The 27,301-nt window shown below is 42.4% G+C and overlaps 2 protein-coding genes across 5 annotated transcripts in view; one reads left to right on the top strand and one right to left on the bottom strand.

Annotated features, from left to right (window-relative positions):
- The first annotated feature begins 8,282 nt into the window (after positions 1 to 8,282).
- On the top strand, positions 8,283 to 12,636 carry SMIM32 (small integral membrane protein 32). 2 transcript variants are annotated; one of them, XM_063349529.1, is made up of 2 exons: positions 8,283 to 8,405; positions 9,917 to 12,636. In XM_063349529.1, the coding sequence occupies exon 2, from the start codon at positions 10,583 to 10,585 to the stop codon at positions 10,901 to 10,903; it is 321 nt and encodes a 106-aa protein (XP_063205599.1). In that variant the 5' UTR covers positions 8,283 to 8,405; positions 9,917 to 10,582; the 3' UTR covers positions 10,904 to 12,636. The 2 variants fall into 2 exon arrangements, with proteins under 2 accessions (XP_063205599.1, XP_063205601.1); XM_063349531.1 differs by having other exon boundaries at positions 8,334 to 8,409.
- Positions 12,637 to 19,201: 6,565 nt separating this feature from the next.
- SMAD5 (SMAD family member 5) overlaps positions 19,202 to 27,301 on the bottom strand; it is a 30,887-nt gene continuing 22,787 nt past the window's right edge. For all 3 annotated transcript variants that reach the window (XM_063348989.1, XM_063348990.1, XM_063348988.1), the window contains exons 6-7: positions 25,340 to 25,596; positions 19,202 to 24,428 (exon numbers count right to left, since the gene is read on the bottom strand). In XM_063348989.1, coding sequence (XP_063205059.1) covers positions 24,285 to 24,428; positions 25,340 to 25,596 — 401 coding nt within the window. In that variant the 3' untranslated portion in view covers positions 19,202 to 24,284. The remainder of the gene's footprint in view (positions 24,429 to 25,339; positions 25,597 to 27,301) is intronic.

Here is a 27,301-nt window from a genome sequence, read left to right as displayed (position 1 = left end):
CAGAAGTAATCAGCAATACTACTTAGGCACTAGGTAAGCAATTATTTATTTTATAAAGTAAGAGCTCAAATGTATGTTAAAAGTGGAGGGCAGAATACTGGTAAGAAATATATGGGGGTTTTTTCCTGCTAATCTTCCGTAACATTATCTGCAAAACACACCCAGACAGTACAAAGCTACCAGAGCCTTTCGAAGTCTTTTGTATATTCTTCCTCCACACATTCGAGATAGAGACATTAAAAGTTGAACAAATCATCAAAAGAAATGTATGTGCCTAAATTCCCTTCGTTTCAGTAATCTACAAATTTTCTGAGGATCTGAGTCCAGAGACAGCAGATGGTTGTTTTTTCTCAGATATTTAAGCACCTACACATGCAAATAGGTGCCCAGCGATATTTTCAAGCATGTCCAAACACTTTGCTCTCTAAATAACCATTAAAAATATTGACGCAACATTTTCATCCTACAAGGTTTTTCGAAAATATCAAAGGGAAAAATACTTCTATGGAAATTTGTCAGTAATTGAAGTGATGTGCACCTCCAGGCTGCAGAGTGGGTACCACATAGATCTGCGATATTGCAGCCCAAAGCGATACTAGGCAGGGCACAGCAATGACAGTGGAACAATCTGGCACTGGAAGAGTGAAAAACGCCAGTTAAAGCTAAATAAAAACTACCGTTGAATTTCTTTGTGTCACAACCACACAGTTATCACTGCCTGTGCACACAAGGCATCTGCGCTCCCAAGGTTCAACAGCCAAACATCTCCAGCCCTCCCTACTCTCCAGGATCCCCCTAAAATGGATGGGAACACAAAAAAACAAGACTTGGGAAGGCTGATTTTAAGAAATTCAGCTGAGATTTACTCTATAAACATTCAGCAGAGTCTCGAACCACAAAAAGAGAAGACCGAGGCAGCTCAGAGCGGAGCAGACCAGAAGTATAAACGCTAAACAAAATTACCAAGATTTATCCCCCTCTTTCTATGAACGTGGATTCTGTGTACTCTAACGCCAGCAGAGCTCTCTGTTAAAGCAAACAGCCTGTGCTGGGTTTTATTAAGGAGGAGTAGGGTGTTACTTCTTGGTTCTTATAAAGAATATATGTCAAGAAGAACGTACGATATGTTTTGTCCTAGAGGTGTTTTAAGGTTCCCAACACTTCAGTGAATTTGTTTACAGCGAAATACAAAGGAAGACCATCTTGGGGAACAATTAGAGAGTTTTAAAATGAAACAAAAAGTTACAAGGAAAAATCTCTTAACTATAATTCATAGTTTTGTCTCAAGGGAATTAACAGAATTTTATGGCTTTGATCTTCTAAAGAATGAGTTTCTTAACTTCATTAGTCACTTTGCTTAATTTTAAAAATGGATGCCACGAGAGATAAAATGCCAGCGTTTTAAAAGGGACAGTCCCTTCTGTATTTGTCAGAATTGCCCTACTGAAGTTCACGTCAGAAGTTCAGTTAAAGAGATTTTATGGCAGACAATTTGTTATAATTAATGAGCATTCATAATTAATGGCTGGCCTGATGTAGCCTTTGAGAAGGATCACAACCTTTTTCTTTAAGATCTCAACATAACGATTTCTCTTTATGATCGCACCATTTCTCTCTACTTAAAAATTTAGCAATGGGGTAAATGACAGCAAGAGTTAGATAATTCCACTATCAACCAAACTTAAAAGTCCTTTAGCTTACTGTTCTCGGAGACCGTACTAACTGTACTGATAATAAAGCATGAATTTTAATAACAATACCGTACTCCATTTCTCACCAGCATAGGTTCAGAACTAATTAAAATACAACGGGAATGTATTTGCTTCTATCTAGGCAAGGAACATGACTGAGAAACAACATCTTCCCGCACTGTCTCAAGAAGCAGCACTCGATAACACTGTTTTCCTCTGCAAAGTCAGGCGAAGTTTTGTTTTACTAAGAGGGGGGCATTAGTTGTAATAATTAGTTGTAATAACACTGTTAGAGATGTGAAAAAGATAATACTGTTAGCCTAAGTGATACTGCTTTTCAGGCTTTTCAAATTTATTTTCGTGAATTTACAGCAACGAAATTAAAGCCAATTTGTTTGCTCCATGAAAGAGCAGATGTTACAGAAGCAATAAGCTTTTAGATTATTAAAATAACCCTTGTCACACACTGACAGATTTTCTTTCTAAGTGTATTCCAGAAGCATAAATTTCAGACCATCTTTGCTGAGGGCATTTGACAGCTTCCCTGGGTGGTGGCCGGTGACTCGGAATGAATGAAACACCTCTCCAAGGCTTCCCAAAGCAAGAGCTCTTCCAGCGTGGTGCGGTCCCATCCCTTTTGGCAACCACAGGCAGCTACCTTGCTTTGACTAAAAACAATTAGTCTTAGGTAACGAGAGCCAAAGACACTGAGCCATCAGCGTTAATGAAGAGGGTGACGAGGACTTACAAGGTTAAGCCACACTAACAGGAGAACCAAGAAGATGAGTAAGAGTGGTTTCCCTTCCAGCAGATGTTGCCGGCCAGGCTTGTTGCTCGCAGATCTCTTTTCCCATCTCTGCCTGCCAACTGGGCTTTCCTCTTCCTCCTGGCGTATACAAACACACAAATAACCAAAAGCAAACCTTGCTTTCCATAAAGGCCTGACCAGTCACCTCCCACAGAAACAAGGAGAGGGTGCTCCGTGGTTTATGAGGAGCCTTAGAAATGTGGAACATGAAGAAAATTGACTGATTCAAGGCTGGGTCTGCTCCAGGCAGGGACATTGTATCGTCACTTATATAATTAAATGGAGCCTAAATGTAGAGTGCTGATAATATACATCAAGCCCTTCTCCAGGATTCAGACTCTGACACAGAAGAAGCAATAAACAGACACAGAAACCTGACGTACCGGTCTAAGCCTTTTTCCACCTTTTGGGGCAAATATGTTCAGTGAACAGAGCAAATCTTTCAGATCAGCTCTGCTGTAGGAATTGAAACTACAACTTTACCATTTTCTTGCACATCTGCAGGTCGTTTCGGAGAGCAGAAGAAGGGAAGAGGTTGTTTTTCTTAATAAAGGATTTAATCCAAAAAAACTGAAACAAATCCTTTTGTTCTGCCATCCGATAGATGACTTTAGTTTGGGAGACAAGGGTTCACCTGACGGAAACCTTGGCTCTGCTGAGGACTGACCATCCCTTGCTGTGGGCAGGCCACCCGCTTCCAGAGGTGCTCCGTGTGTTTTACAGAAGGTTTCTATCTTAACACCAAGAAGACCTTTGAGTTAAAAATAATAAGCAACGGGATCTGTTGAGTCAGGCTGTTATGAATGGCAAATTAGAAATTATAAAACTGTTTTTCTTTATCAAGCAGCACACAAACAATTAAACTCCCCAATTCCCTGACCCGCTGAGGAACACTGTGTTCAATTTTCCTTTAATTTTTTTGCAGTCATGGATGGAAACATGCCTTAAAGCGGTAGCCAGCCACGCTCAGAGCCTGGTACTTCCCAAAACAAAGTTTATCTAAAACTCTGAAGTTTGTGCCCAATCTGAGAAGGGTGCTTATGCTGGTCTCTAATTTGATCTGCTGGTCCTACCTCCAAGGGCCTGCGAGTCAGCCCCCTTTATACGATCGTTGTTTCCCCGAACTAATGCTGCAAGCAGGCTGAGCTCACACCGAGACCAGTAATAAATAATCGACCTTGAGCAACACGACTGCTTTATTAACCCAGGTAAGCAGGGAGGCCCACACTCAGCAAACCCCAACGCCGCTGGGACACGAGGGCTGTGTTAGAGCAACGGGACCAAGATTTACCTTTCCAGAGAGTGTCCACACCTATCAAAATTTCAGCTCCATCCTTCCCAGGGTTCGGTTTCCTCTTCCACCCTGTTTTAAATGGTTCTTTAGTCTTTTTTACAGCATCAGAGCACCTTGCCATCTTCAGTAATTAATCCTCCGGACCCCTGCACGTAAGGAAGCATTATCAAGTCCGTTTTTCAAACTGGGAAGAGGGTTGCAAAATAGACACCTTGTGGCACAGAACCTGATCAGGGAGGTACCCAGGCTTGGCATGTGTGCAGTGAGGCGGGGGTGTCCCTTGTCTGTAAAAGAAACTTCCATATATATATGTCCAGGGGGTCACCTAGCTTTAATAACTTACCCTTGTTAATTGGTGTTGACTCCCCTCAAAATTTACAATCGGTATTATGGACCTAAAAAAAAAAAAAAACAAAAAAACCCAAACGCAAAATCAATAACCAGAGAAGAAAGAGGAACCCTGTCTGCCCAACCTGTCATCTGCTGCCTGATAGCCACAGCCGCAGCCGCCCATCACCGACAGACCATGCCCAGGCGCCTGCAAGAATGGAGGAAAAACTTCTGAGACCAGACAGGTGAGTGGTACCAGCGAGAAGCCATGAACAAAGACAGGCTCTGCTAATAAAAGAACACTGCGATGATCTGCGAAGCTTCCTGAACAGTCTTTGTCTCATCCCAAACACTTAATGCTGGCAAAATGAAGGTACGGAGAAGCAGGGCAATGCCAGAGGAAGAGGATTTCTAGCTGAGAGATCAACACTTCCTCAAAAGATGATGGGGAGACCCCAGCCCCTCCTGATCTGAATTCCCTACAATGAAGCTAATATTATGGTTAAACATGAAGCCTTACAGCATACCGGTGGGACAGGCAGGAGGAGGGTTATATATACAGGTGGGATGGGTTTTGTGCAGCAGCCTCGAGAAAGACTCACTTTGTTCCTTTTGAGAAAAGACATGGATCAGAGAGAGATGAAAAGCACTATTCCCCACAGCCTCCCCAAATCCGCTTCTGGTACCCGGAGAGCGTATTCGGGCTGGGAGAGACATTGCCTTTCGTATTGCAGGCTGGTAAGGGATTACTAGCACCAAAAGGAAAACATATTCAAAACTAAAACCTCGCAGTGAGTTGTAACACTTCATTCTTTCTTTTCTTAAATAGAATTCAACCCTCAATAATTGGGGTTAAACACGAGGAATACAGACAATGCCTCCGGCACATAGCCCTGTTAATGCACAGACCCCTTCTGGGACAGATCTCCCTGGGTAGCGACAGCCTGGAGCAGGAACCAGCCCCAGGGAGCACCGTTGCGCTGCAGAGACGGGACTGATACAGTCAGAAGGTGACAGGTCCAGGCAGCCCGCAGAGCAGCCGCGTCTGTCTGAGGACCGAGCGGACACACACCCGATGGCCCAGGAGAAGCCTTTCTGGTGCCCAGAGCTGGGCTGTCGCAGAGCCCAGCACAGCGTCTGCATCCCCGTTTGCACCCAGCTCAGCTCACAAACCAGTGCCTCGCGACTAGAAATCGATTCAAGTGTAAAGGAGGTACCAAAGACAACCTTTCTCTACAATTAGAACTTTTGCTTTTACTTACAAAGTACCCTCCTGCTTATGTTCTACATACATGGACATACTGATGCTGCATCCCCTGGAGCATCACTGGACACCCACCCACCCACTCCTGGCTGCAGGAAAACTCTTTCAAGTTGTGCTTTCCCTTCCGTGTGCACCAAGCAAGCTGTCGCAAAGAGAAAATGTGAGGGGGTTTTTTTCAGGACACGGGGAATCCACTTATCTGCCACACAAGGACACCAACCTTTTTGCTATGGTGAAGCTCCTCGTGCTGCAAACTCCTTTGAAGCTCTACCGAGCTGCTGCAGTGTGTTGGAGCAGTGATGGGAGGGCAGGGAGGTTGGGATGCTGCCACCACTCACCGAACGGCCAGAGTTATTTCCCTACATCCACTTGAGCAATGGCAAAGCTTCCCTGGATGGCAGGAGGCACAGGATGCTTGTTGCCCATCCTCCGGGTGGAGCATACCTTGGTGAATCACGATGCTCCTCACAACCCTGAGAAGAACAAAGGATTCGGATACAGCCTTGATAACATGCAGACAAGTTCCCTTTTTCACATCTCTGAAAACTTTCTAAATGCTTCTGCTTCAGCTGGTGCAAACATACCCTGAGAAACCTACTGTTAGAAGTTAGTTTTAAATAGCACGCGCAAGCTCTTTTGAAACAAAATATTCTCAAGACGTCTTTTCACTTTGACTAATTTCTTCAGGCATCCAGCCCCATACGTAAGCACCAAAGGCAAGATCCACAGATTAGGTGTCTAGTGCTCAATTTTATGCCCCTGCATTTGAAAATATCGTCCTTAATATCTGATTCTCAGGCACCTGGAAGTAAGTATTTTCCATTGGAGTGATTAAAAAAGGAAATAATCTCTGTATATTATTTTTATTTTATTTCCTTTATATGGTTTTAAGGCTGCTTTTACGCAGCACTGGGAAGTTACAGCCTGTGATTTGTTGCATTCTGGTCTGCTAATAGAAACATCCCCCTGACTGACGCTCACTCCTGAGAGCAGAAGGATCGTAACGCAGATTGTAAATGGTTGCATTACTAAGAAAGATAATGTTTCTTTCCACTTTCATTTCCCTCGGTTGATATTTATCGTGGTAGGGGTTGCGTAAGCATGTGAGAGAGAGAGATCATGCATTATTTACCAGTCTGGAAATGGGGAAAGGCTCCAGCCTTTCACAGCGTGGCTCCACCCCGAGCGGTTCCCACCCGGTACGATTTGCATGGTGTTTGGTGGTAGCTTGGCTGAAGGATCGTTAAAGCAAATACGATGGCCCTGCCAGCCCGGAGAGCAACCGCTGAGTGGTGCCGAGGGTCACAGGCTCCGTTTTCCCTTTTTTCTGCTCTGGATAGTTTATGCCACTATTTATTTCACACTAGGGCAAGACTCAGCTCAGGCCAGAACTGCCACCAAGTCACTGCCACTGTTGATAAATTCCTCGGGGTCAACTGGGGCTCCAGGAGGCTCCAGCATCTCCGAGATGAAATTTCTTGCTGTTGAACGTAGCTGGGGGAAGACATGTCCATAGGGAAGGGTGAGACCAGCGTAGGTGGAGAGCCTGTCCACCCCCGGGATTGTCCCCACGGTGCCACCATGGCTGACGATGCTGACCCAGCTTCCAAACGCGCCAGGAAGTTGCAACACTGAGAAGTTTATTATTGTTAAAGTCCAGCCAGTGTCAGAGACTCTGCGTTTGTCCTTGCAGCACCGCTGCCAGTGCACATTAAAAAAAAAAAAACTAATGAAAACAAGTCGTTAAATGCTGGAAACCTTAAAAAAAAAATAAAACAAGCAACAAAAACAGCAAAGCTACTGAATAAGAAATAAGTTAATGAGGAAAAATTACGAGGAACTGAAGACTTTAAATGCTCTTCCAAATTAAGGAGAACAAAGGGAAAGCATCAGCTCTTATTTTTGCAATTAAGGTATTATTTATGGTAATTTAGCTTTTTTAAGATTAAACCTGGATACAGTGCTGCAGAAAACACATCTGATTTAGTCCCAGGGCTTCTCATCAGTTTCTATCAGCCTCAGCCAGCCAAAAAGCAGGAGGAGTTTTGTGCGCTCCGGAGCCTGCGTGCGCACGGGGCGCTGGTAAAACACCCAGAGGATTTATCCCAGCGCCGGGCGGTTGGACCGTGACGATTAGCAACGGTTCTCAACCCAAAGCGCTGGCACTGGAGCTGAACATCTGTATCTTCGGGGCAGAAAATACATCTTCCAAAAGCAAGAGATAATATTTTGTAGGAGTAAAAGGGAGAAGAGAAAAAAAAAAAAAAAAAACAAAACAGATTCCGGCTCAGCGTGTGCCTGTGAACAGGGGTGGAAAGAGGAGGCTCAGAGGGGGCGCCCGTGTTTGCAGGGGAGAGACACGCAGCCACAGAAGGTCGTAGGGAGGCACTGACCCGGCAGAGCAAACAGCCCGTTTGTCCCCTCCCAGCAGTGAAGTGACTGTCCCATTGACAGGACCGTCTCATCCACCTCCAGGGACACCTCGGATGCCTCGGGGGGATGATCCCTGCAGGCTGGGGGGAAGGAGGGAGGTGCATGGCCCATGGCCACCAAGGAGCCACCCTGACAGAGCCCTTCCTTCCCCACCTCTGCCCAATTTGAGTCACCGAGCAGAGTGCCACAGGGCTAACAAAACCCACATTTCTCTGCAAGGTCAAAATGCACCCACAACGACAAAATCCACATGCATCCTCTATAGTGTTTTTCCCTCCTCCTGCACAGTCGGTAACATTTGCAGAGAAGCTGTTTATAACAAACTTTTTGCTCAAGTATGCGAAACATTAAGACTGTCCACACTATTTATAGGACTCGGCCCCCAGATGCCTCCCTGCTTTTCCTACAGACTAATAAAAACAATGCAGTAAATAAATAAAAAAGGACACAAACTCTGGTTAAACTCAAAAACAGTTCAGGGAAGAGGGAGACGAAGACGGGATGGTCCTGGGAAGACATCCAGCCTACCAGACTTCCGTGCCGTGCTGCTGCTGCTCACAAACTCTCTGATTTCATGAAGACGTGGTAGGTAAAACAGTTGCAAACTATATTAGCTTTTTTTATGACTCTGTTGATTTTTCCAGCCCCTGTGCTGGCTGCCTGCCTCGGCGCCCTGTTCTTTGAACCTGCACAGAGTAAATAGGTGTAACTACCATGGCTCTGTGGGCAGGAGATGCGTCCCCAGGAGGAACAGGGTACAGGCAGGGAAAGACCCCCCCCCATCCATCCTGGATCAGTGCGTGGAAGAGTCAGGTCAATTGGGCTGAAAAATGGGCAAGAAGGGAGGGAGGGAAAAAGAGAGAGAGAAACAAAAAAATCAGGAAAGCCCTTAGAGAAGATTTCCCTGGGAATGCAAAAGGTCCCCGAGACTTGTAGGTAAACACGCGGTTTTTCTGAGGAGAGACGCAGAAGGACGTGAACAAGGATGCGACAGCCTTCAACCGCCCCAGCAGAGCCGCTGGAGGCACAAGGGGTGTCACTGGAGCACCTGGAGCTTGGCAAGAGATCAGGAACACACTGACCAGGACCTCAGAAGGTGTTGCTCTCTAGCAGAGACTTCATTGTATTTTATTTAAAACTAACTGACCAGAAGATTTCTCCTCTCTTCATCCCCCCTCTCCCAGCAGAAACATTTCTTAGGCTAATTGGAACGTTTAACCACCCGGGACTGTTGGCTGCAATATCTCCTCATAAGCCGCTTTAAGCGTTTGCTTGGATCAGCACACCCTGGGACTTGGAGAAGCTCTTTCCCCACTTTTCCTCTGCCCAGTTACCCAGTGCCCCTCTCTCTTCCTCGCTCCTCTCGCCCCCGCCCTGGCTCTGCCCCCTGCCCCTTTCAAGTTGCGATGAGTTAAAAGAAAAGTATTAACGGCGCTTATCTGATGCATGGAAGCGAGAGGCTGAGACAGGGGGCTGGCAAGCAGCCAGCAGCTAATAGCAGCATAAAAGCAATTTGATGAAGGAAAAAAAAAAAAGAAAAAAATTAACATGCTAATTGTCAGGCTGGAGAGGGTGCTGGGGACCATAGGGAAGGAAGAAAGAAGAAAAAAAAAAATAAAAAGACATTTTCTGATTACTCTAAGATTTTAACAATAAAGGTCTGAGGAAGAGAGAAAGGTTTTGAGGCAATTTTCTTCTTTTTGTCCCATTCTCTGCTGCCCTCCCCCAGCTCAGAAGCTCCAGCCGGAGCCTCAGGCACAAGATCTCTTCCTTTTCAGCATCGTGTCACTGCCAGATGCACCACGGGCTGCGGAGCCGGTCGGCACCACCACGCGCTTCTCCCCTTCCCACGGTGGCAAGTGATGCTGCGGTGGAGCTTCTGGCAGGGGGAAAAAGTCACATTTGACAGAACCCTGCACAGTCCCACCTCGCAGCTCGGCTGAACTGAGGGCAGAGAGGAGGTTTCCAAAGAACTGACCCCCCTCCCATTCACAGGGAGGCTTTTCTTTTTTTTCCAACACAGGGAGGTGTTTCTTTTTTGGACAAAGGGATATAGGTCTATTTATTTATATTTTTTTAATTTATTTTTCTCAAAGCAATCGAAAGGAGTGCCTGGAATGCTCAAGCAGAAAGCTCAGCCTCTTAACGTGGGCTCCACAGCATGCTGTTAACTGGGATTAAGAAAGTCAACTAATGCTTCACTGCACCGGGATTTCAACAGCACGGAGCCTCCCGACAGCAAATTCAGCGGGATCTCAAAGCTGCAGCTGCCTCTCCCCACAGATGCCATTTAACCTCAGATTTGTGCGCATCCCACTTCTGAAAACCAGCTGGAAATCCATCGTGCCTTCCTTTCACGGCGAGTGAGCTCCCCTTCTGCCCGGCTGCCAGCTCCGGAGCCTTTTCCCATGCAGGTGGAGCGGGGCTCCCAGCAGATGTCGGGGGCTCCCGGTCCGTCCCGCCTGACCAGCAGATGATCCAGCGCTTTTCCCCAAAAGAGTTGTGCTGGGGGAACGAGGGCCAGGACACGAGGTACCTGTATCATTTTTGATTAATATTTGTGGGTGAATGCTGTAAATATGAGCCAAGAAGATTTAAAAGAAAGTCACTGAGCCGTGCAAGTGAATTAATTTGCTTTTAGACAAAATGCGGCTGGTTTTCAGCCTTTTACAAGCAGGAACATTATTCTTCTCCTATGCCAAAGACTGACTGCGTTTGCTCTCCTGCTTTACTTCAACTGTGGAGGAAATTTGAGCAAGAACATGTATAGTGAATTGCTAAATTCAACTAGTGCCACTGAAGCTCACCTCATCATTCAGACCAACACGCCCTACCTGAGCGGCACACCGAGACCCGTGAGCTCCTCCGCTTTTTACATGTCGACAGCCAGGGTGTTAAAAGAAGGGGAAATAAATAAGCCAGACCTGGTGACTTACATCATTCTGTTTTTCTTTCTGCTCTTGACTGTGACATTCATTGTGCTCTTCATAAACTGCCAGCTGAAAAATTCTTTTTTTGCTACTCTTCCTTACGACAGATCGCTCCGAGAAGCGAGGAGCCCGTGGAGGACACAAGCTGTCTGACACTAGCGAGCAACTATGTCTCACAGCAGTAGCAGGCACCAGAAACCCCGTGCAATAAGGCGTTATTGCCATGTGGCAGTGAATGGATGTGACCCTCTTTAAACAGGCGGCACCGCAGGAAAAGATTGCTGAAAAATATGCTGTATGCAAATCGGAATAGCTGTAAATAAAAAGCTCTGTTATGAACTGAAGAGAGAATGCTTTAGCAAATTTATCCAGTTTTGTGCAAAAAAAAAAAAAATTGCCCCGTGATTCCAGATTAAGCTCTGTATGTATGCAAATGTCATCATCCACCCATTCAGTGTCCATACAAGGATATTTGCATTAACAACAGTCTCCGATTTGGGCATCTGGTGGAGCTTGTTACCCGTGTTTATGAAACCATAGCATCAAGCGTAAAAAAACACGGTGTATTTACCTAACGGCTCCAAGCTGGGGGGATATGAGTTTACTTTCCAGACCCATTTCTCTCAACTGCTGCTGAAGCTGCGCGGTAATGCAGCGGGAGTCCTGCCAGGCAGGAGGAGAAAACAGAAAATGTTTATTTAGACTTTTGATTGTGATTCTGTTGGGGGTGGTTTTGATGTTTTACTGCATCATGGAGCAGGTTTTAAGTTACCATTTATGTGAAACACTAAATACCTAAGGAATTTGTTTTCAACTTTCTTAAGCTACAAAGGACATTATCTGCCATGGCATGAAACTAAAATAATCAAGATGGGGAGAAGGAAGGAGAGAAAATAAATATCATTAATATATGTAAACTAATGAAAGGGGAGAGCAGAGTGCTCTGAGTTCAGCACACAAAGTAGACAACTTCTGAAAGCCATAAAACACAGTTTTATAGCAGTAGTTGCTTTAACGGACAATATCCCCACTCCTTGCTTTTTACAGAAATCTACAATTCGGAGCATTCTTTACCAATATGGCAACAGTTTGAGCCAACACTGATCCCTGGCAAAAACCACTGGTTTAAATTATTAGCTATCTGATTTTGTTCTAAAAGCTTCTGCTTGACTTTGTTAGCCGACACGCTATTTTAGAGTTGCTGATTTTTAATAAACTTGCGGTTACGGCACAATTCCAAATCAAACTACGCGAACCCCAGAACCATATTTCTGTATCCCACAAACAGTGGGCAAAGGCCTTTTTGGTTTTTTTTTTTTGGTTTGGTTTGAACGGCAGTAGCTCAACATACCACTGAACTGCAGCTATCCAGAAACAGAGTCCTAAGACCTATTTTTGCCCCGGTTTTCGCTAGTGGATCATCTATCAGATGCTGCACCCCTAAATCCATCCTTAACATGCAGAGTACAGCAGGCGTGCTGTGTGTATATATGTACATAACTTATTTAATCCAAATGAAAAGATTTTACAACGCAGTTACACACATACAGGCTCGCACTCAAACACACAGACAAAATGTGTGTACATGGGAGCCTGTTTGCAAGCTTTTTTCTTTTTTTTTTTTTTTAAAACACAGAAATTGTACAGTTGATCACACTTCCATGTCATTGTCTTGGTTACCAAGAGCTTTTATTGTGCTCAAGTAAGTTAAACTACTACATAACAGGCTTAAATATTTTATTCCTTGATAGGTGGCCAATTTTTATCTCCTCTGAACCAAATTTCACTGGTGTAATTCCAAGTAATTACTCTAATGTAGAAAGCGAGAATAAATTCAAGTGTGTTCACCTCAGCCCTTTTTGAATAAATCAAGTTTTATCAAATCAGATATTTCTTATTTATTTTTAAGTAACGACAGCTTGTTTACAGCTATCAGCCACCATGAGTTTGCTCTAAGAACTTCTACCTCAGAACCTGATGAAGCATATGTTGCTTTGCACCCTCCTGTACTTTATTTAAAAGTTCAGGAATAACGCTGCAATAATCCTATTTTTCTCCACAGCCTGATAGTTGGAATAATACCCCAAAAGAACCTGTCACGCTTAGAGTGCTAGCTGATTTTCCGGGAAAGCTTTTATGCATGCCCTGCATTGCTCTCATCAATACCCAGAACCGCTTCCATTCCAGAAGAAAGTTCTATTAACTCCATTATAACCCATATATGAAATGTATGTATAGAAAACATCTGATATGTTGTCTTTCGTGAGGCCCAAAATTCAAGCTGACCGTAAAATCCACTTCCCAACCACAGGGACACCAGTGGGCGTTTATTCACTTGCTGGAACTGGTTTATTAGGTGCATGACACACGTGGGGTCCCAAATGTATACTCCATCCCTTCCCCTCACCTTCTGCCAGGCGCGCTCCTGCCCAGATACAAACACACCATTCACCGTGACTTTATAGCAAAACCCACTTTCTCAACGTGCCTTTCAAAAAAGCCTCTCGACACCCACAGCCCAGCAGCAGCCTCCTGCCTGGTGGCTTCCCTTCGAGCCAGACTGGAGGTCAATACGCTACAACACGAAGGACGAGCGAAACACCAGAAATCCGGGACACAACGCTGTGAGAAGTGGGGAGGCCCCAGTTCAGAGAGGCTCTTAATTATTTGCTTTGCTTTCAAAGGATGAGTAGCTCCCAGAACGCTCTGGAGAGCATCCATATGCTTAAAATACAGGGTTACGTGCTCTGCTGAATCAGGACCTGTGTGTTAAATAAGGTTTTAACTCTTCTTCCTCTGGGACAGGGAAACAACTCATCGCTTCCACCTGGAAGCAGCGAGATCTTCCGCATCTGATGGCACACTTCAATGGATTATTATTATTATATTTCAGTCTATTGGCTTTAATGTCCTAGTCCATGGCTGGTTGTGAACCCAGCTGCCCAAGCTGTTGGCACAGACACTGCCCAGAGGGAGTTTGCCACAGCGCCGGTACTGAGTAGCCCAGGAAGAGCCTCCAGCACGATGCTCCTCTGCAAGAGCACCCCAAAACTGGGGGCTCACTGATCCCATTGCTCTGCCTGAACACCGGGTTTGTTAACATTTTGGGGACCCAGCAGAACTCATGTTTCTCTCATTTCCTACCTGTAGGTGGGCTTCGATATGGGCATTCACCCTCCTGCATTTCCCTTTCCCCCAAGCGAAAACCAGGAGCTGAGCGTTTTCTACACCCCATGACACATGGCCATCACATCCGGTGCCTGGAAAGGATTCATCTGCAGGACTCGCGAGTCTGTCAAACCACACAGCAAGGCAAAAGGCAAAGAATAAATCCCAAAGCCTAAATGCTTCACATCTACTTGGGATGCTTCAGGCTGGTAAATGCCCTGGTGCCGCACGGCAAACCAGAAAGAAAGCTGCGTTGCGTGATCACGCTCTCCAAACTGGTGTCAAACCACAAGAGACACAGCAATTTGTAACTGCACTTGCTCTAATGAGTTTTCTTCTAGTAGCATCTTCAAAAGAAATGAAAAGCCCTTATCCCAAGACACCACTTCAGAACAGGAATCACCAAGACGAAGGCTCCTCCGCAACTCAGCTTCCATTAAGAAAAGAAAGAGAAAAGGCTGAGGACTTAACGCCATTCGTGAGCACTAACAAGAGCCAGGGTTTAGTTACATTCCTCCTGAGTTTTTGCTGCCCTTCCAAACTTACAAAGGGTGATTTCGGAGAAGATCTGGAGGGGCTGAGGAGGGTTTGAGCCTCAGTTTCCTAGTGATGAGCAGCTGTCCCTGACACGTACACATCCAATCCCAACGGAGGTGTTTGGGCAAGAGGTTTGGTTCTGCTCGGCCAGTGCAGTGTCCCTCCCTGAACGCTGCTCTGCTCTGACCACGGTCCTCCTTCTCCTAAAGCTTTCGAGAGCAAGAAACATTATCTACTTGGTATTCGGAACATTTAGAACGCTGGCAGATACACCAGACTGAGAAGATGAAAGGAAGACACAGCTGGATTGTGTTCACAGCCCATTTGACTTCAGGAGGTTGTTTCTTCCAAGCCTTAGTTCACAGGACCCCAAGCAAATCCAGGAACTACAGGTATAAGCAAAGAGGTTTGGTTTAAATCCATTAATCAATACAGAAAGTCTCCTGGTCAAGTTACACACAGAGTCGAATCGTTGTAAGCTTTTTTCCTTCTCTCACTCTCATTTTTGCCCTCTTCGCAACAGGAAATTCCTCCTTCCAGAGCTGAGGATTTGCCCAGGCAATGCTTGTAGTAGCCCCGGTGAATAATCTCCATTGACACAACCTAAACTTGCACTTCCAGGTTTAATATAGTATATTTACCTCTAATTTCTTACAGGAAACTTACGGAAAATTCCTTCTATAAAGATCTTTTAGAGTGAGACCGTTCATCAGAGGTCTGAAGTCTCACAGATCTCAGGAAAACTAGTCTCCGTTTGGCTCTTACAGAAAAGACCTTATTTTGTCTATTTTGTGTTCTCTCTCAAATTCCTCCAATCCAGCTCTAAAGCCGGTATCACCCACACAGCTCAGAGCTTTCTCAAGAGCCTCATGAATTTGCTGAAAGCAATTTCTATATCTAAGAGACTTCAGAAAATGAGATTTCGCAGGGGCGACTGGATTACACAGCACCTCTTATTTAGTCCTGGAAATAACTGTGTTGTTTGCAATAGCAGATGTGCAACTTCAAAAAGAGAATGGAAAAACTTATTTATAAAGAACAAAACTGCCCTTAGAACGAAAGAGCTGTTAGTTTTAAAAGCTGCTTTTTTTTTTTTTAATGTTTTAAAGAAAAGAGGAGGAGTTGGCATTTATCTTCCCTGTATTTCAAGATCCAAGACTATAACCCTGCTGCACTAACACCACTACCAACACTGGAGCGTGACAAGGAGTAAACCTGTCCCCTCTTGTTTAGTAAAGTCAATGAGCTAGAGGCAAAAAAAATGCAAAATACAATACCAAAGTCTGCAGGAAACGTTGCTGCCCTCCAACCTGGCAGTCGGGGTTCACCAAGGTGACAGCCTGCAAGGAGCAGGAACACAGAACGGCTGGAGAAGACCCGACAGCTTCCACAGCCCAGACCTCACTGCCCAAACCCCTCGCCTCCGTCTCCGTGGGAGCGAAGCAGCTTTGTAGGGTTTGTCTTGCTGGAAGGGCTTTAGTAACCAAGTAGACTTATTTCCGAACACGAGTTTGAATTTCATTTTCTTTTACAAGATTAAGACTGAAAAAATTGAGATTTCATGTTAATTTGCTCACGTGTGAAGAACTACCTATCATTTTGTCTTTATTAGGCTTTTACCATGCCATCGCCTGCAGCGGGTATGGGCACCGAAAGCATTTCCACGACACTTTTGGTGTTTCTGCAGCCACCACTCGCACTGGAGCGGCCGAGTCTCTGGTTTCGCAAAGCACCCCTTTGATGACAGCCAAAACCAACTCATACCTCAGGCCGGAGGCGGGTGGGCTCCGGGTGACGTACAGCAACGCAGCCGCCCCGGAGCACCCTCTGGACGCGTTGCCTTACTGCTTTCATCCCGCTTCTCTTCCCTCCAGCGTAGCAGCAGCCAGCACCATTCAAACGACAACAGAGAGTTAATCAATTAAATACAGAACTGATTGACCTGTCATAAGCCGACTTTGCAGCTGTAGCTGGTCTGGCTTGTTAGCAGTTTCCCCACGTACATTTAAGGGAAACATTGTGGCTAGTACAGCAAAAATTCTGGATAAAAGAGAATTTAACAACATGCTTCTCTTCACATGATTTTCTATAGATCTGTGTCTTCATTTCTTGCACTGAAGTGAATACTTTTAGTGTTCTTCTAGAGCAGAGCTCCTTCCACAGAGCCCTTCACACAGAACTGCCTGCTGCGGCATCGCCCAACAGCAACCGCTTGCTCTCCGTCAGGTGCGACCGTCACGCTCAGAAAACAGGACACTGTTGTGATGCTGGCGTCTTGCCATCCCTAGTGGAGCAGATGATTACCACTCCAGCATGAACTTAAGGTAGTAATGAAAAAAAATATATATCTGTCTTGCCTGGCAAGATATCTCTGCTAGGATAGATTTCCTGCCTCCAGATTTTTGGAATGAACTTTTAGATTGTTTTGGTTTTGTTTTTTTTTTGCCATTTCAAATGTTACTGTTGTTGGCTGCAATGTTTGCTCTAACTGGACCCCCCCATGCCCTACAACCACCAGCTGATGAAACTGCAGTCTCAGACTTACCTTTAGAAGCGCATCGCAGGATTAAGAGAATCCCAAGACAGCCATTCCCTTGCGTTTGTACTCAACTAGAGCTAGAAAATATTGCTTAAATACTTCTAAACACACTTGAACATGTGGCCCCGTAAGGCAGTTAACAAGAACAAGGTATCTTAAAATGATCTGATGCAAACTGACTGGAAATCGTAAAACAGTGAAGCACATATCACACAGATATTATATGTGTTCGTGCTCAAGCTAAGTTGACTTTTATGAAGGCTTGTTCACTCTTTTTTAAGGTGAACGTGCCCCAAGAACTCCATCAGCCAGAGGATTCTTATTCAGAATCTTGAGGTCGAGCCCTTTGACTGTGCTGGACTTCAGAGACCTCTCAGGATGGTTTTAGAGGAAAACGCTAAATACTAATATACTAAATATAGAACCACAGGACTAAGCCAGACCACATGTTTTAGTCTTCCTGCAACAAACAGCTAGGACATACTCAGTGCACAACATGCTGTTTTCCCCAGCATGTCTGAAAGCCTGGGCACACAGTCCCCTTCACCTGGGCAGGGGACACCACTCAAGGCAGGAGGTAAAAGGGACAGAGACTTCAAAATGATGTTTCTTATCAGGCTAAAGGAGCCTTCTTCCAACTTGCAGGAGCTGGAAAGTCATGGAAAAGAACAACAGAACCAAATATCTGGGAGAAGCAGGAATTGTCCTTCCAGTGGCTTTGGTGATGGTTTTATGCTGTGAGGATTAACAGTTGGGGTTTTTTTGCCCCCCCCCCCCCCCCAAATTTGGTTTCTACTTTTGCTGTTGCCACAGCACGACAGGAATTCTGGGGACAGATGCTAGACAGTCTGCACAAATCTCATACCTCCACTCTATAGCTTGCGTAGGCGTCGTTTTTCAGTCTAGGTAAGCTACTTTCCAGCATGCAGCTTTCTTCTGCTTCGCTATTAAATTTGTGAGTGGTTGGAGTGAGAATTCACACTACAGAACTCCAGTCAACCATCTTTGCTGCGCCTGTATGATAAAAATGCAGAGGATGACATTTCTTTACTTCAAAGTTTATACACAGACATCCAACACTAAGGGGAATGATTATTCGTCTTGAATGGTACCAACCCAAAGTGCTAACGCTGGCTGACTACCAAACCCTAATCAGCATAAGCCAATTCTCTCTCCAATACTAATTGAGCATTAAGATCCCAAAGTATCTAAAAACATTTACATATAACTGAGTGGCTGACAATTCACAGATACTTTGGGACTTTTTACAAATGCCTCAGCGCACACAGAAGATAGCTTGCTCTGCATCCTAAATCAGAAGATTAACAGTGCTTAAGTTTTAAAAGGAATCTAGAGACAGTATCGTCACTGAGTGCAGTCCAATGATTTTTTTAATGCTAGCAGTGTCTGGAAAACAGGCACTCTAAATCACATAGGCCAAAATACTGCATTTGGCAAGTTAAATGGAATCTGCATTTCCACCAAGTGCCTACTTCGGGAAAGCTATTTGGAAAAGCCTGATTCACATGCACTGACTTGACTCTGCAATCACCAGTGTCCTCTGACCAGAGTATCTATAGTAAAAGTAATTTCCTAAGTTCTCCTAACTTCTAGGAAACAGTTTTTCTAGATGAGTAGGATTTCTTGGGATGGTGTCAGAGAAGGCACAGTCCTTGGCTAGAAGAGGGCAGGGAGCACTCCAGGACAAGAAAGGCAGATTTCTCTTGGCACAGGATACAGTACACGCAAAGTTTAATCACTTTAAATGCCAGTGAGATATTTACTTTTTACGGAGCAGTGAACAGAAGTAGCCTCTGACTCATTTAACACACAATGCAGGTTGGAGGAGGGGGTGGAAGAGGTGTGTTTTGCCCAAAGCTTTTTTTTTTTTCTTCTGAAAAAACCCTATAAATGAACAATTTCACAGGTTACTTTGGCTAGCTACTCAGAGATATAACTATCAATGGTTACTACACCTCTAACTTCCCCCGAGAGAGAAAGACTTAAGAAAAACTCTTCAGTTCTAGAAAAATAATGATTTAAAACTTTTAATAAGCAATATTTTTGTTTGCTTGTTTGTTTTTTACTTGTATAGAAAGCTACTAATACAAGTCCATATAAAGTTTCTGGAAAGACAAGAAGCCACCGCAACACTTAATGCGGAACGTTACTCGCAAATTAGACTATCATCTCAGCAACGCTGTCACAGTAAGTCTTCTGGGAACTTCACATGGCAATCATTGCTTTGGAAGTAGAAACATCAAAACAGTATCAGGAGATACATATAAAAAAAAATATTACCTGAGTTATTGGATCCTCCTTTGCATAGTGCAGTTACACATTCAGAGGAAAAAAAACTATTGAGAAGATGAGAGAACTTCACAGAGCATTACTGCAAGGTGGCAGCCTGCTAGCCAAATTACATCCCAACGCAGGAAGCACAGATAAGATCAAGCACGATCAACACTTTTGTTTCAGTTTTATACTAAAATAATTGGTCCTTTCTGTAGTTCTTATACGGATATCCCTGTGGAATTGGGATTCAGTATTTTTGTACTCATCTTGCCAAAAAAAGAGATTTCTTTTAATTTGTGCACACCACCAATTACTATTTCAACCTCTATTTCTGTAATATCTTGGTAAACAAGACAGAAGTTTTCTCCCCCTCAATCTTAAAATTAAGGCTAATAGACAGTAAAAGAACAGCTCACTAAACTTCTCAATTTCCATTTTATTGGAACAGTACTCGAGTTTCAAGAGAGATTCGAACAGCCTTCATTTCAATGAAAAGGCCACCGGTCACTGGTTTAAAGCGCTACACATTCAGACATGGTGACGGTTGTTTAAAAAGGTTATGGTCTGCCACAATGGCAAACAAAGAAAAAACAACAAAAAAACCCAACAAAAAAACCAACCACCCCCAACACAATAATCAGAGTGTTGCTGAAGTCGTACAGATACGCGGTTTTCATACTATTGATTTAAGAACTTTTATAAATACCAACAAATTGTTATAGTTTTGGCTGGCTGCATTCTACAACAAGAAAAAAGAACTCTTTAAGTTAGTGAAACGATTTAGTCTCTGCTTCTGAGAACACTGCAGCTTTTGTGTTACCAAAAAGCTACAGAAAAGTATTTTTAAAATTACAAGATCACATTTGTGTAAGGAAGAATATGAACATGGTAAGGCATCAGAATATCGAGAGTTACAAGAACTCTTAAATCAACCTTTGTAAACAAATATTTGACACGTACTACGTTACGGATAAAGGAAATCAGAAAAATCTGTAGGGTTTTTTTTTTTGTTTTGTTTATTGAAATATGAGCAGCAGTATGCAAAAAAATATCTTTAAAAACATAACATAGCAAAACCTAATAATTTTAAAATTAACAAAATAAAAAGATGTTTAGAGTTAAATGAAAAAACTCATCACTAGAACTGTGTTTCCTACAATGTAAACAAAAGCATAAAGGTTATGCTTGCAACAAACACAGAAGCAGGTTTATGGAGCAGCACAATAAAGCAACATTATGTTGTAATCTGATGGTTTGGTCTATTGATTTGAATTCAGAATGGGTTACCTTCCTAAACAGAAACTTCACAACTACAAAAAAAAGTTAGCCGCATGTTTATCTTTTGAAGCAAAACATTTAGAAAATGTTTTGGTTTGGTTTGCCCCCTTTTTTTTTTTTTTATTTCCCAAAAACCATCACCAGGAACACTTTGGGCAACTGAAACAGTATCTTGAAAAAAGTTATTATTTCAAACTACGCAGAAACCCTGACACATTTTAATGTTCTCTAAACTTACACTGCAAGAGTATCTGCCCGAGAATTGACAACTTTCACATTGTAATACTGCAGAGGGGGGAAAAAAAAAAAAAAATCATAGCTTCAAGCAAAACCCAAAAGAATTCCAGTATTTTAAACAATTCTATACCGAATCGTAACACATGGGCTGTTTCATCATTCTTTTGATTAATGGGCTATTCTGTTAGATTTGTCTCTCATCGGTCAGTCATACTAGAAAGTTTTATTTTGGTCCTATACATACTATAACCCAATGTCATCCCTTCATGTACGACTACTTCATGCCTAATGCAATTAAATGAACGTAATACTTACACAAGGCACTGGATTGTCTGCCAGCAAGACTGAAGTCCTCTAGGAGGAATATCCAAGCTACTATCTTATCTTAGTGACTATAAAAGCAAACCCAGAAAGAACTTCAGTATATGCCTGTCCTAGGCTCTTTGCTGGTATTGCCAAAGCTGTTAGTTAATGCTGTGGTTGATGCGAAGTAGAAAGATGCCCAAAGAGAAGAAAATACACTACAAAAGCCAAAACAGTTTTCACTGAAGAGTAACGTTCAGTCTAAGCTGGGCTACACCAGAAAGGCTCCATCTTCCACTACCACACTACTGGCTGATTCAATTTCTCCATCCCTCCATCTAGATCAAGAAGTGACTTATACACAAGCACGCTGCAACAGAAGCGGCACGCTCTGCTGTCGCTATACTTAAAAAAACATCATTAGGGACAAACACTGCACAGACCCAATCCATCCGTGCACCGAAATCTGAATTTTGTATCAGCAGCACAGATGAACTAAACATGATTAGGAACACCATGAACCAGTAGCACACAAGATTTGCTAACTAGAAAGCTCTCAAAAGTCCTACTTAAAAGGAACAGAAAAGTAGAACATAGACAAATCTTACTGGGTCTGCTCCTGCAAGCCTACCCTGGCACAATCAGCAGTCACAAGGATATCCCCAGCACTGCATACATTACAGTTCAAGAATATGTACAAAAGCAGAAGAATGCCAGAGTACTTTAGTACTTAATGACAGCATCAGAAGTGGGTTAACTGGATATTATTGCAGAAATTATGGTTCAGTGCACGGGTAGCCAATCTAACCACAATCCTAGCACTAAGCACCAGCTCTGGCTCATGAACACCCACTTCAGCACCCATTCGTGAGTCATTTAGTTGGCCACATCTAAACATACAAGTGAACAGAGATGAAGCCAGGTGAAAAAGCATTTTGGACAAAGTAAAATCTTGTACCTACAACTGAGATCTTTCCTTAATACAATGTGCCATGACATTTATTATAAAAGCTAGTCAAGAAAAAAAAAATCCTGTAGTGTGAAATATGCATATTCGGCAACTCAACAAGTCAGGCCCAGGAAGAAGAAACTAGAAGCCTGATCCCGTGGCCAACTGACTTTGCATCTTATTTGATCAGAAGAACCATGTGTGGGTTGCCATTCCAAAGAATGAAAGAGAAGACCCCAAAGGCAAGTGGCAAACGTTGTTATTCCCCTTCTCCTGAAGATGCACTTGTTTGTTTTTAAACACACTTGAGAAACTGGTTAAAAAAAACACCCCAAAACCAAAAAGAAAACCAAAACACCAAGTAATACAGAAATTCCTGTACAAGAGAACATTAGGGTTCTGCAGAAGTGTTACAGTTTATTCCTTTAAGGTATTTCATAAGAAACATTTTAATGACACGTAAACAATTTTATTCCTTTAAGATCATTTGTTACTTAGGTACCATATGATGCATGATTTCCACATTTGAGCAGAAACTGGCATTCGATAGAAGACACAAGAACTTGTGTAAGCAATCAATGTCTCAGGATTGCAGTAGTTAACTGCAACACATCTTTTAATAAGTATTTGCATTTTAGAGTTTTCAGCCTCTCCCCCAAACACTGAACCCTTTTCTGAAGATGTGTTCAGGAAAGAGAAAAAGGAGGGTGAGAAGTTAAAAAATACAATAGGTCTTTTTCTGCATGCAAAGAAATTTTGTATACAATTCACTTCTAATTCTCTTAAGAGTATTTCTTTCAGCCTCCTTTTTTATTACTTAAAGGGGAAAAATACGCATATGTTATTTAACTGATTTCTTTTAGTGTTTAGTACAGTGTTTAAATTCTCTACTGAGTAATACAACAGCACAGGCAACAGGATTCCTTACGTGCGAAAGAGAAATTTCATCATCATATTAATGCAGTCCTTCAATCCCATAAAGCTGCCAACTACAGTTACGAGTCTTCTGATTGAACACCTGCCATCAGAGACAGGATCAAGACCACTGTTTCATGTAGGCTACAAAGAAGTGATTACTTTTGGTCATTACCAACAGGTCTGTATTAAATTACATGATCTGGAAATAAAAGCTTCTGCATTCAGTAACTAATTTGCTAAGCCACTCACAGTCTTCAAAGAGACTCAAACTCATACTGAAAGTGAATTAAATACAGTGTAATCACTAATACTGCGTAATGTCTACTGAGAGATTAAAGAGGCCTAACACAGATCAATTCCAGACAGGTAAAATAAACAGCTAGAACACCAAAAAGAAAACAAACAAACAAAAAAAAACACTTATTCCTTCCAAAAAGTAGTAAGCACTGTCATTTACAAAAGTAGTGTTTATGTTAAAATAGAGAAGGGTACCTAAAAAGAAATAGCCTTGGCAACCAAATCCAAACGGCATGAGTGTAAATCAAAGCAAAACAAGAATTACTACTCCAGAAATGTGCAAGATGTTTACCTTGTATCAATTACTATTTAAAACGGTGGATAAAAGAGATATTACAAAACTGAAGTGGGAAAAGGCTACAAACTGCTATTTTGCATTAATATACAGTGTGTTTATGACAGCATTTTCCAATAGACAATACAAGTGTTCTTACACCACTCCAATATTTGTAAAAAGTATATTTCATGTGTACACTTAGAAAAAAATCACATTGTTCAATCTGAGGCAAATTAGCCATAATAAAGTCTAATTTTGCTTATAACAGATGTCAACCTTAAGATGTTAAACAACTATGCTAAAAATACAGCTTGCAAGCTGGAGCTGCACATGTTCAAACAGTTTCATAAACATTAAAAAAAAATCCCAAACTATGATATGTATTTATTTTCTGAAGTCAGTCTTCAAATTCTTGTCCCTACAGGACAAAACGAAAAAAAATTTCCAGTTAAGACATACGCCTGTTTAAGTTTCAGGGGAAGGAGGGGAAAAGTGTTCTGAATTTTTCAATAGACTTTTTTCCCTTAGGGTTCAACTGTCACTTAAGCATCACAAAAACAAACTGAAATGTAAAACTGATTAGCTATACACAATGGAATTGGTCACAAAGGGATTTTAAAAAGAAAAGTTAAACCATAAGATCCATTCTCCATATAGCTCACAGTATCCACGCTGGAAGTTTCTCTAGAATTAGATTAAGTTCGCTAAAAATAATGCTGAAGATAGAAGTTCAGCACTATGAAACAGATGAGATGGGATTAAGAGGAGAACCCATTTGTGTAAGTACTTTATCCAGCCACTGGAGAGGCCCGTGAAGATGAATTTCTATCCAGCACGGGGTGCTCGTGACATCTTGTCGGTGATATTCAGCTCCCCATCCCTAAAAAAAAATTAACAAAATGTTACCAATTGAGTTGAGAACATACTTGTCTTTCAAAATAACTGTACCAACAAGAAGCAGGAAACCACGTTCTAAGATCCGAAGGTAAACCACAATCCAGTAACATTTCTTACCCAAAGGAAAAAAACTGAGGTTGGGAAGTAGTGGGAGGGAAGCTGCACCTGGAAGCCTGAATCAAGTCTTGTCTGCTACAGACTTGGCGTGACTACCCGAGCTCCTCTGTGAAAATGACTCCTGCCTACAGCCACATCTCTCTTCTGTTTCTCCCTCCTCCTACCCTCCACACTCTCAAACTGAGCAGTATTTACCACAATTGACAAAAAAACAAGACATCTTTTGGACAAGATGCTAAAAACCCCTGGAAGGCCCAAGTCTAGACGCCATGCAAAATCTGAAATGGAGTGCATCTTGATTTAACAATGTTGAGAAAACAATACTGTGAGAGTAACAGCACAGTGTGATTTCAGAAATTCAAATCATGTCTTTTTTCCATAATCAATTTTTTTAAACCCACTATTAATATCTTTGAAGGAGTTGCAATTTTTTCTGCAATCGCTTATGCTCCTCTCACATTCTTTTAGTGGTCTTGTTTGTTCCTTTGTATTTAGAGCATGAGCTCAAATCTTCTTTAATAAAATCATAGCAACCACAGTGATTAAATCCCTGTCCTGAAGTAACTAAATACATAGCCAACATTCAATACAGCAATCTGTGCTTTTCCTTTCTTGCATAGATTTCCTTCTCCCCAAATTAACCATTTTCAGCGTACTTATCATCGATAAGAACCACATCAGATCACAATAGCTTTGCCACATTCTTACAGTGCTATGTAATTACTGCTGAATACAAATCCACAATAAATTTAAATGCCCTCAAAAGAATTTGTTTACCTTTACAAAACTCATTCGAATGGTGCACATTTTGGTGAGCTCATATACTGCTTCAAATCCATGGTTGACAGACTGAGCTAAAAGCTGAGCAAACTCCTGATTGTTAAAAATTTTCAGACTGCATCCACTAGGAATCTTGCATACAGTTGTCGGATGGAAGCCGTGGTGGTAGTTGCAGTTCCTGCTCTGTACAAATATGCTGCTATCACTTAAACACTCAGCATAGACTTCCCCACCAACATAGTAGAGATGAACTCCTTGAAAACAAAGATAAAACCGTTTCAAATTACTTTTATTTCCGAAAATACAGTACTTAATACAATCCCCTTGAAATCAGAGACAGCAAATTTTCTGTTTGAGGTCAGAAAAGCTCTTTTGCCCACACTATAACATACTTTCTCATTTCAAAATACATTGGGCATCGTTATACATCAGCCACTAGATGTCCTTCTCTCATCAATTACAGATTAGAATGAGAATACTTACAGACATCAACAGTTATTTCAATCTATTCTCCTAGAGAACTTACATGGATTTTAAAACTCCAGTTTTATAAAACTCCAGTTTTATAAGACTGGTAGCTTCTGTCTATGGCAATTCCAACAGAAATAAGTGCATCCTGGGAGAAGAGGCAGTGACAGACGTGAATGAGAAAGTATATCCGTAGTCTGCTCTGATTTTCAATGTATTTTTATCAAGCAAAAAGAGACGTAAGACCAATTAGTTGCACAATTTAAATACCATCAGGCTTTACAGACCTTAAAATCAACAATGCCCCCAGATTTATCAACATCTCCCTGGATTCAACTGTGTACTGAATAGCACTTTAAGTCCTATCCTCCCTTTATGTTCTGAAGCCTGTATAACACTCTTACTAACTAAAACTTAATATGTGAAAGCTGCTCATCCTTTCAGTACCCAAATACAGATTCTCACTGCTACTTCAGTTGAGATACCTTCCTTCGCCCAGATCTCCCTTTCCCCCAGCCACCACTGTTAGATGGCTGGGATACAGTTCAGTTTAAGTCTTCCTTGCAATACCCTGGGAATCCACGGCAGACTATCCCATGGTTTGCCAGATGAGGCTGCAGCAAGTCAACAGATGCAAGTTAATCTTTCAGACAGCAGCAACTGTTGTGAACATTGCTAGAGCCACTTGGGACTAAGGCAGGATGAAGGCTACACAGAGGAGCTTCATCAACTATAAGCAGCTATCAGAAAATCTGGGGCGGGCAAGAATGCATTATCACAACACAACCCTATTAATTTAAAAAAGACAGAGACCACCACTTGCTACCTAAGTTCTTTTGGGTAAAGACCTTCAGAGAGATTTCTGAAGAGGGGAGATGGGTAACAGAACAGTCTGAGAAGAACACAGATACTTCAAAAACAATCCAATGCACAATTACAGGTCACTTTTGCTTGCAATGCAACACTTCTACAGAAAAAAGCTTAGCAAATAGGATTGGGTAACTTCAAGGAGACAAAAACCCAAGACCTTTCAAAAAAGACATAAATAAATGGTATTTTATCCCAAAACAATCTTAATTGTTCTCAGGACTGTTACCATAAAGCAAAGTTTTAGTTTAATAATTAGTATTAGAGATGTAGACATTTTAAAGCTCACTGCAGTCAATGCTACTCTACAACATGATGCTGGATCTTTGTTACATTTCTGACCTTAGATGGATGCGCATCGAAAGGGGTAACTCAAAACAAAAAGAACCTGACAAACCACACATGCCCCAGAAGTAAGTTGTTCCCCTTAGTAACAATAAATTTTCTTGAACAAGACAATTGCAGAGCCAAGTTTCCAACAGATATCAATAATATCTCATGGTCTCTAGAGAATCTGCAAAATTTTGCTATATTCATAGCAGTTTCTAATTAAAAGACTGATAAGGGACAGGATAGGTCTTGAAGAGGTACTCCAAGCAACAGAGACTTTCATTTAAAAAAAAA

The sequence above is a fragment of the Chroicocephalus ridibundus genome, chromosome 11 (assembly GCF_963924245.1).
Source record: "Chroicocephalus ridibundus chromosome 11, bChrRid1.1, whole genome shotgun sequence".
NCBI classification, from domain to species: domain Eukaryota; kingdom Metazoa; phylum Chordata; class Aves; order Charadriiformes; family Laridae; genus Chroicocephalus; species Chroicocephalus ridibundus.
This window is presented reverse-complemented; position numbering and strand designations above follow the sequence as displayed.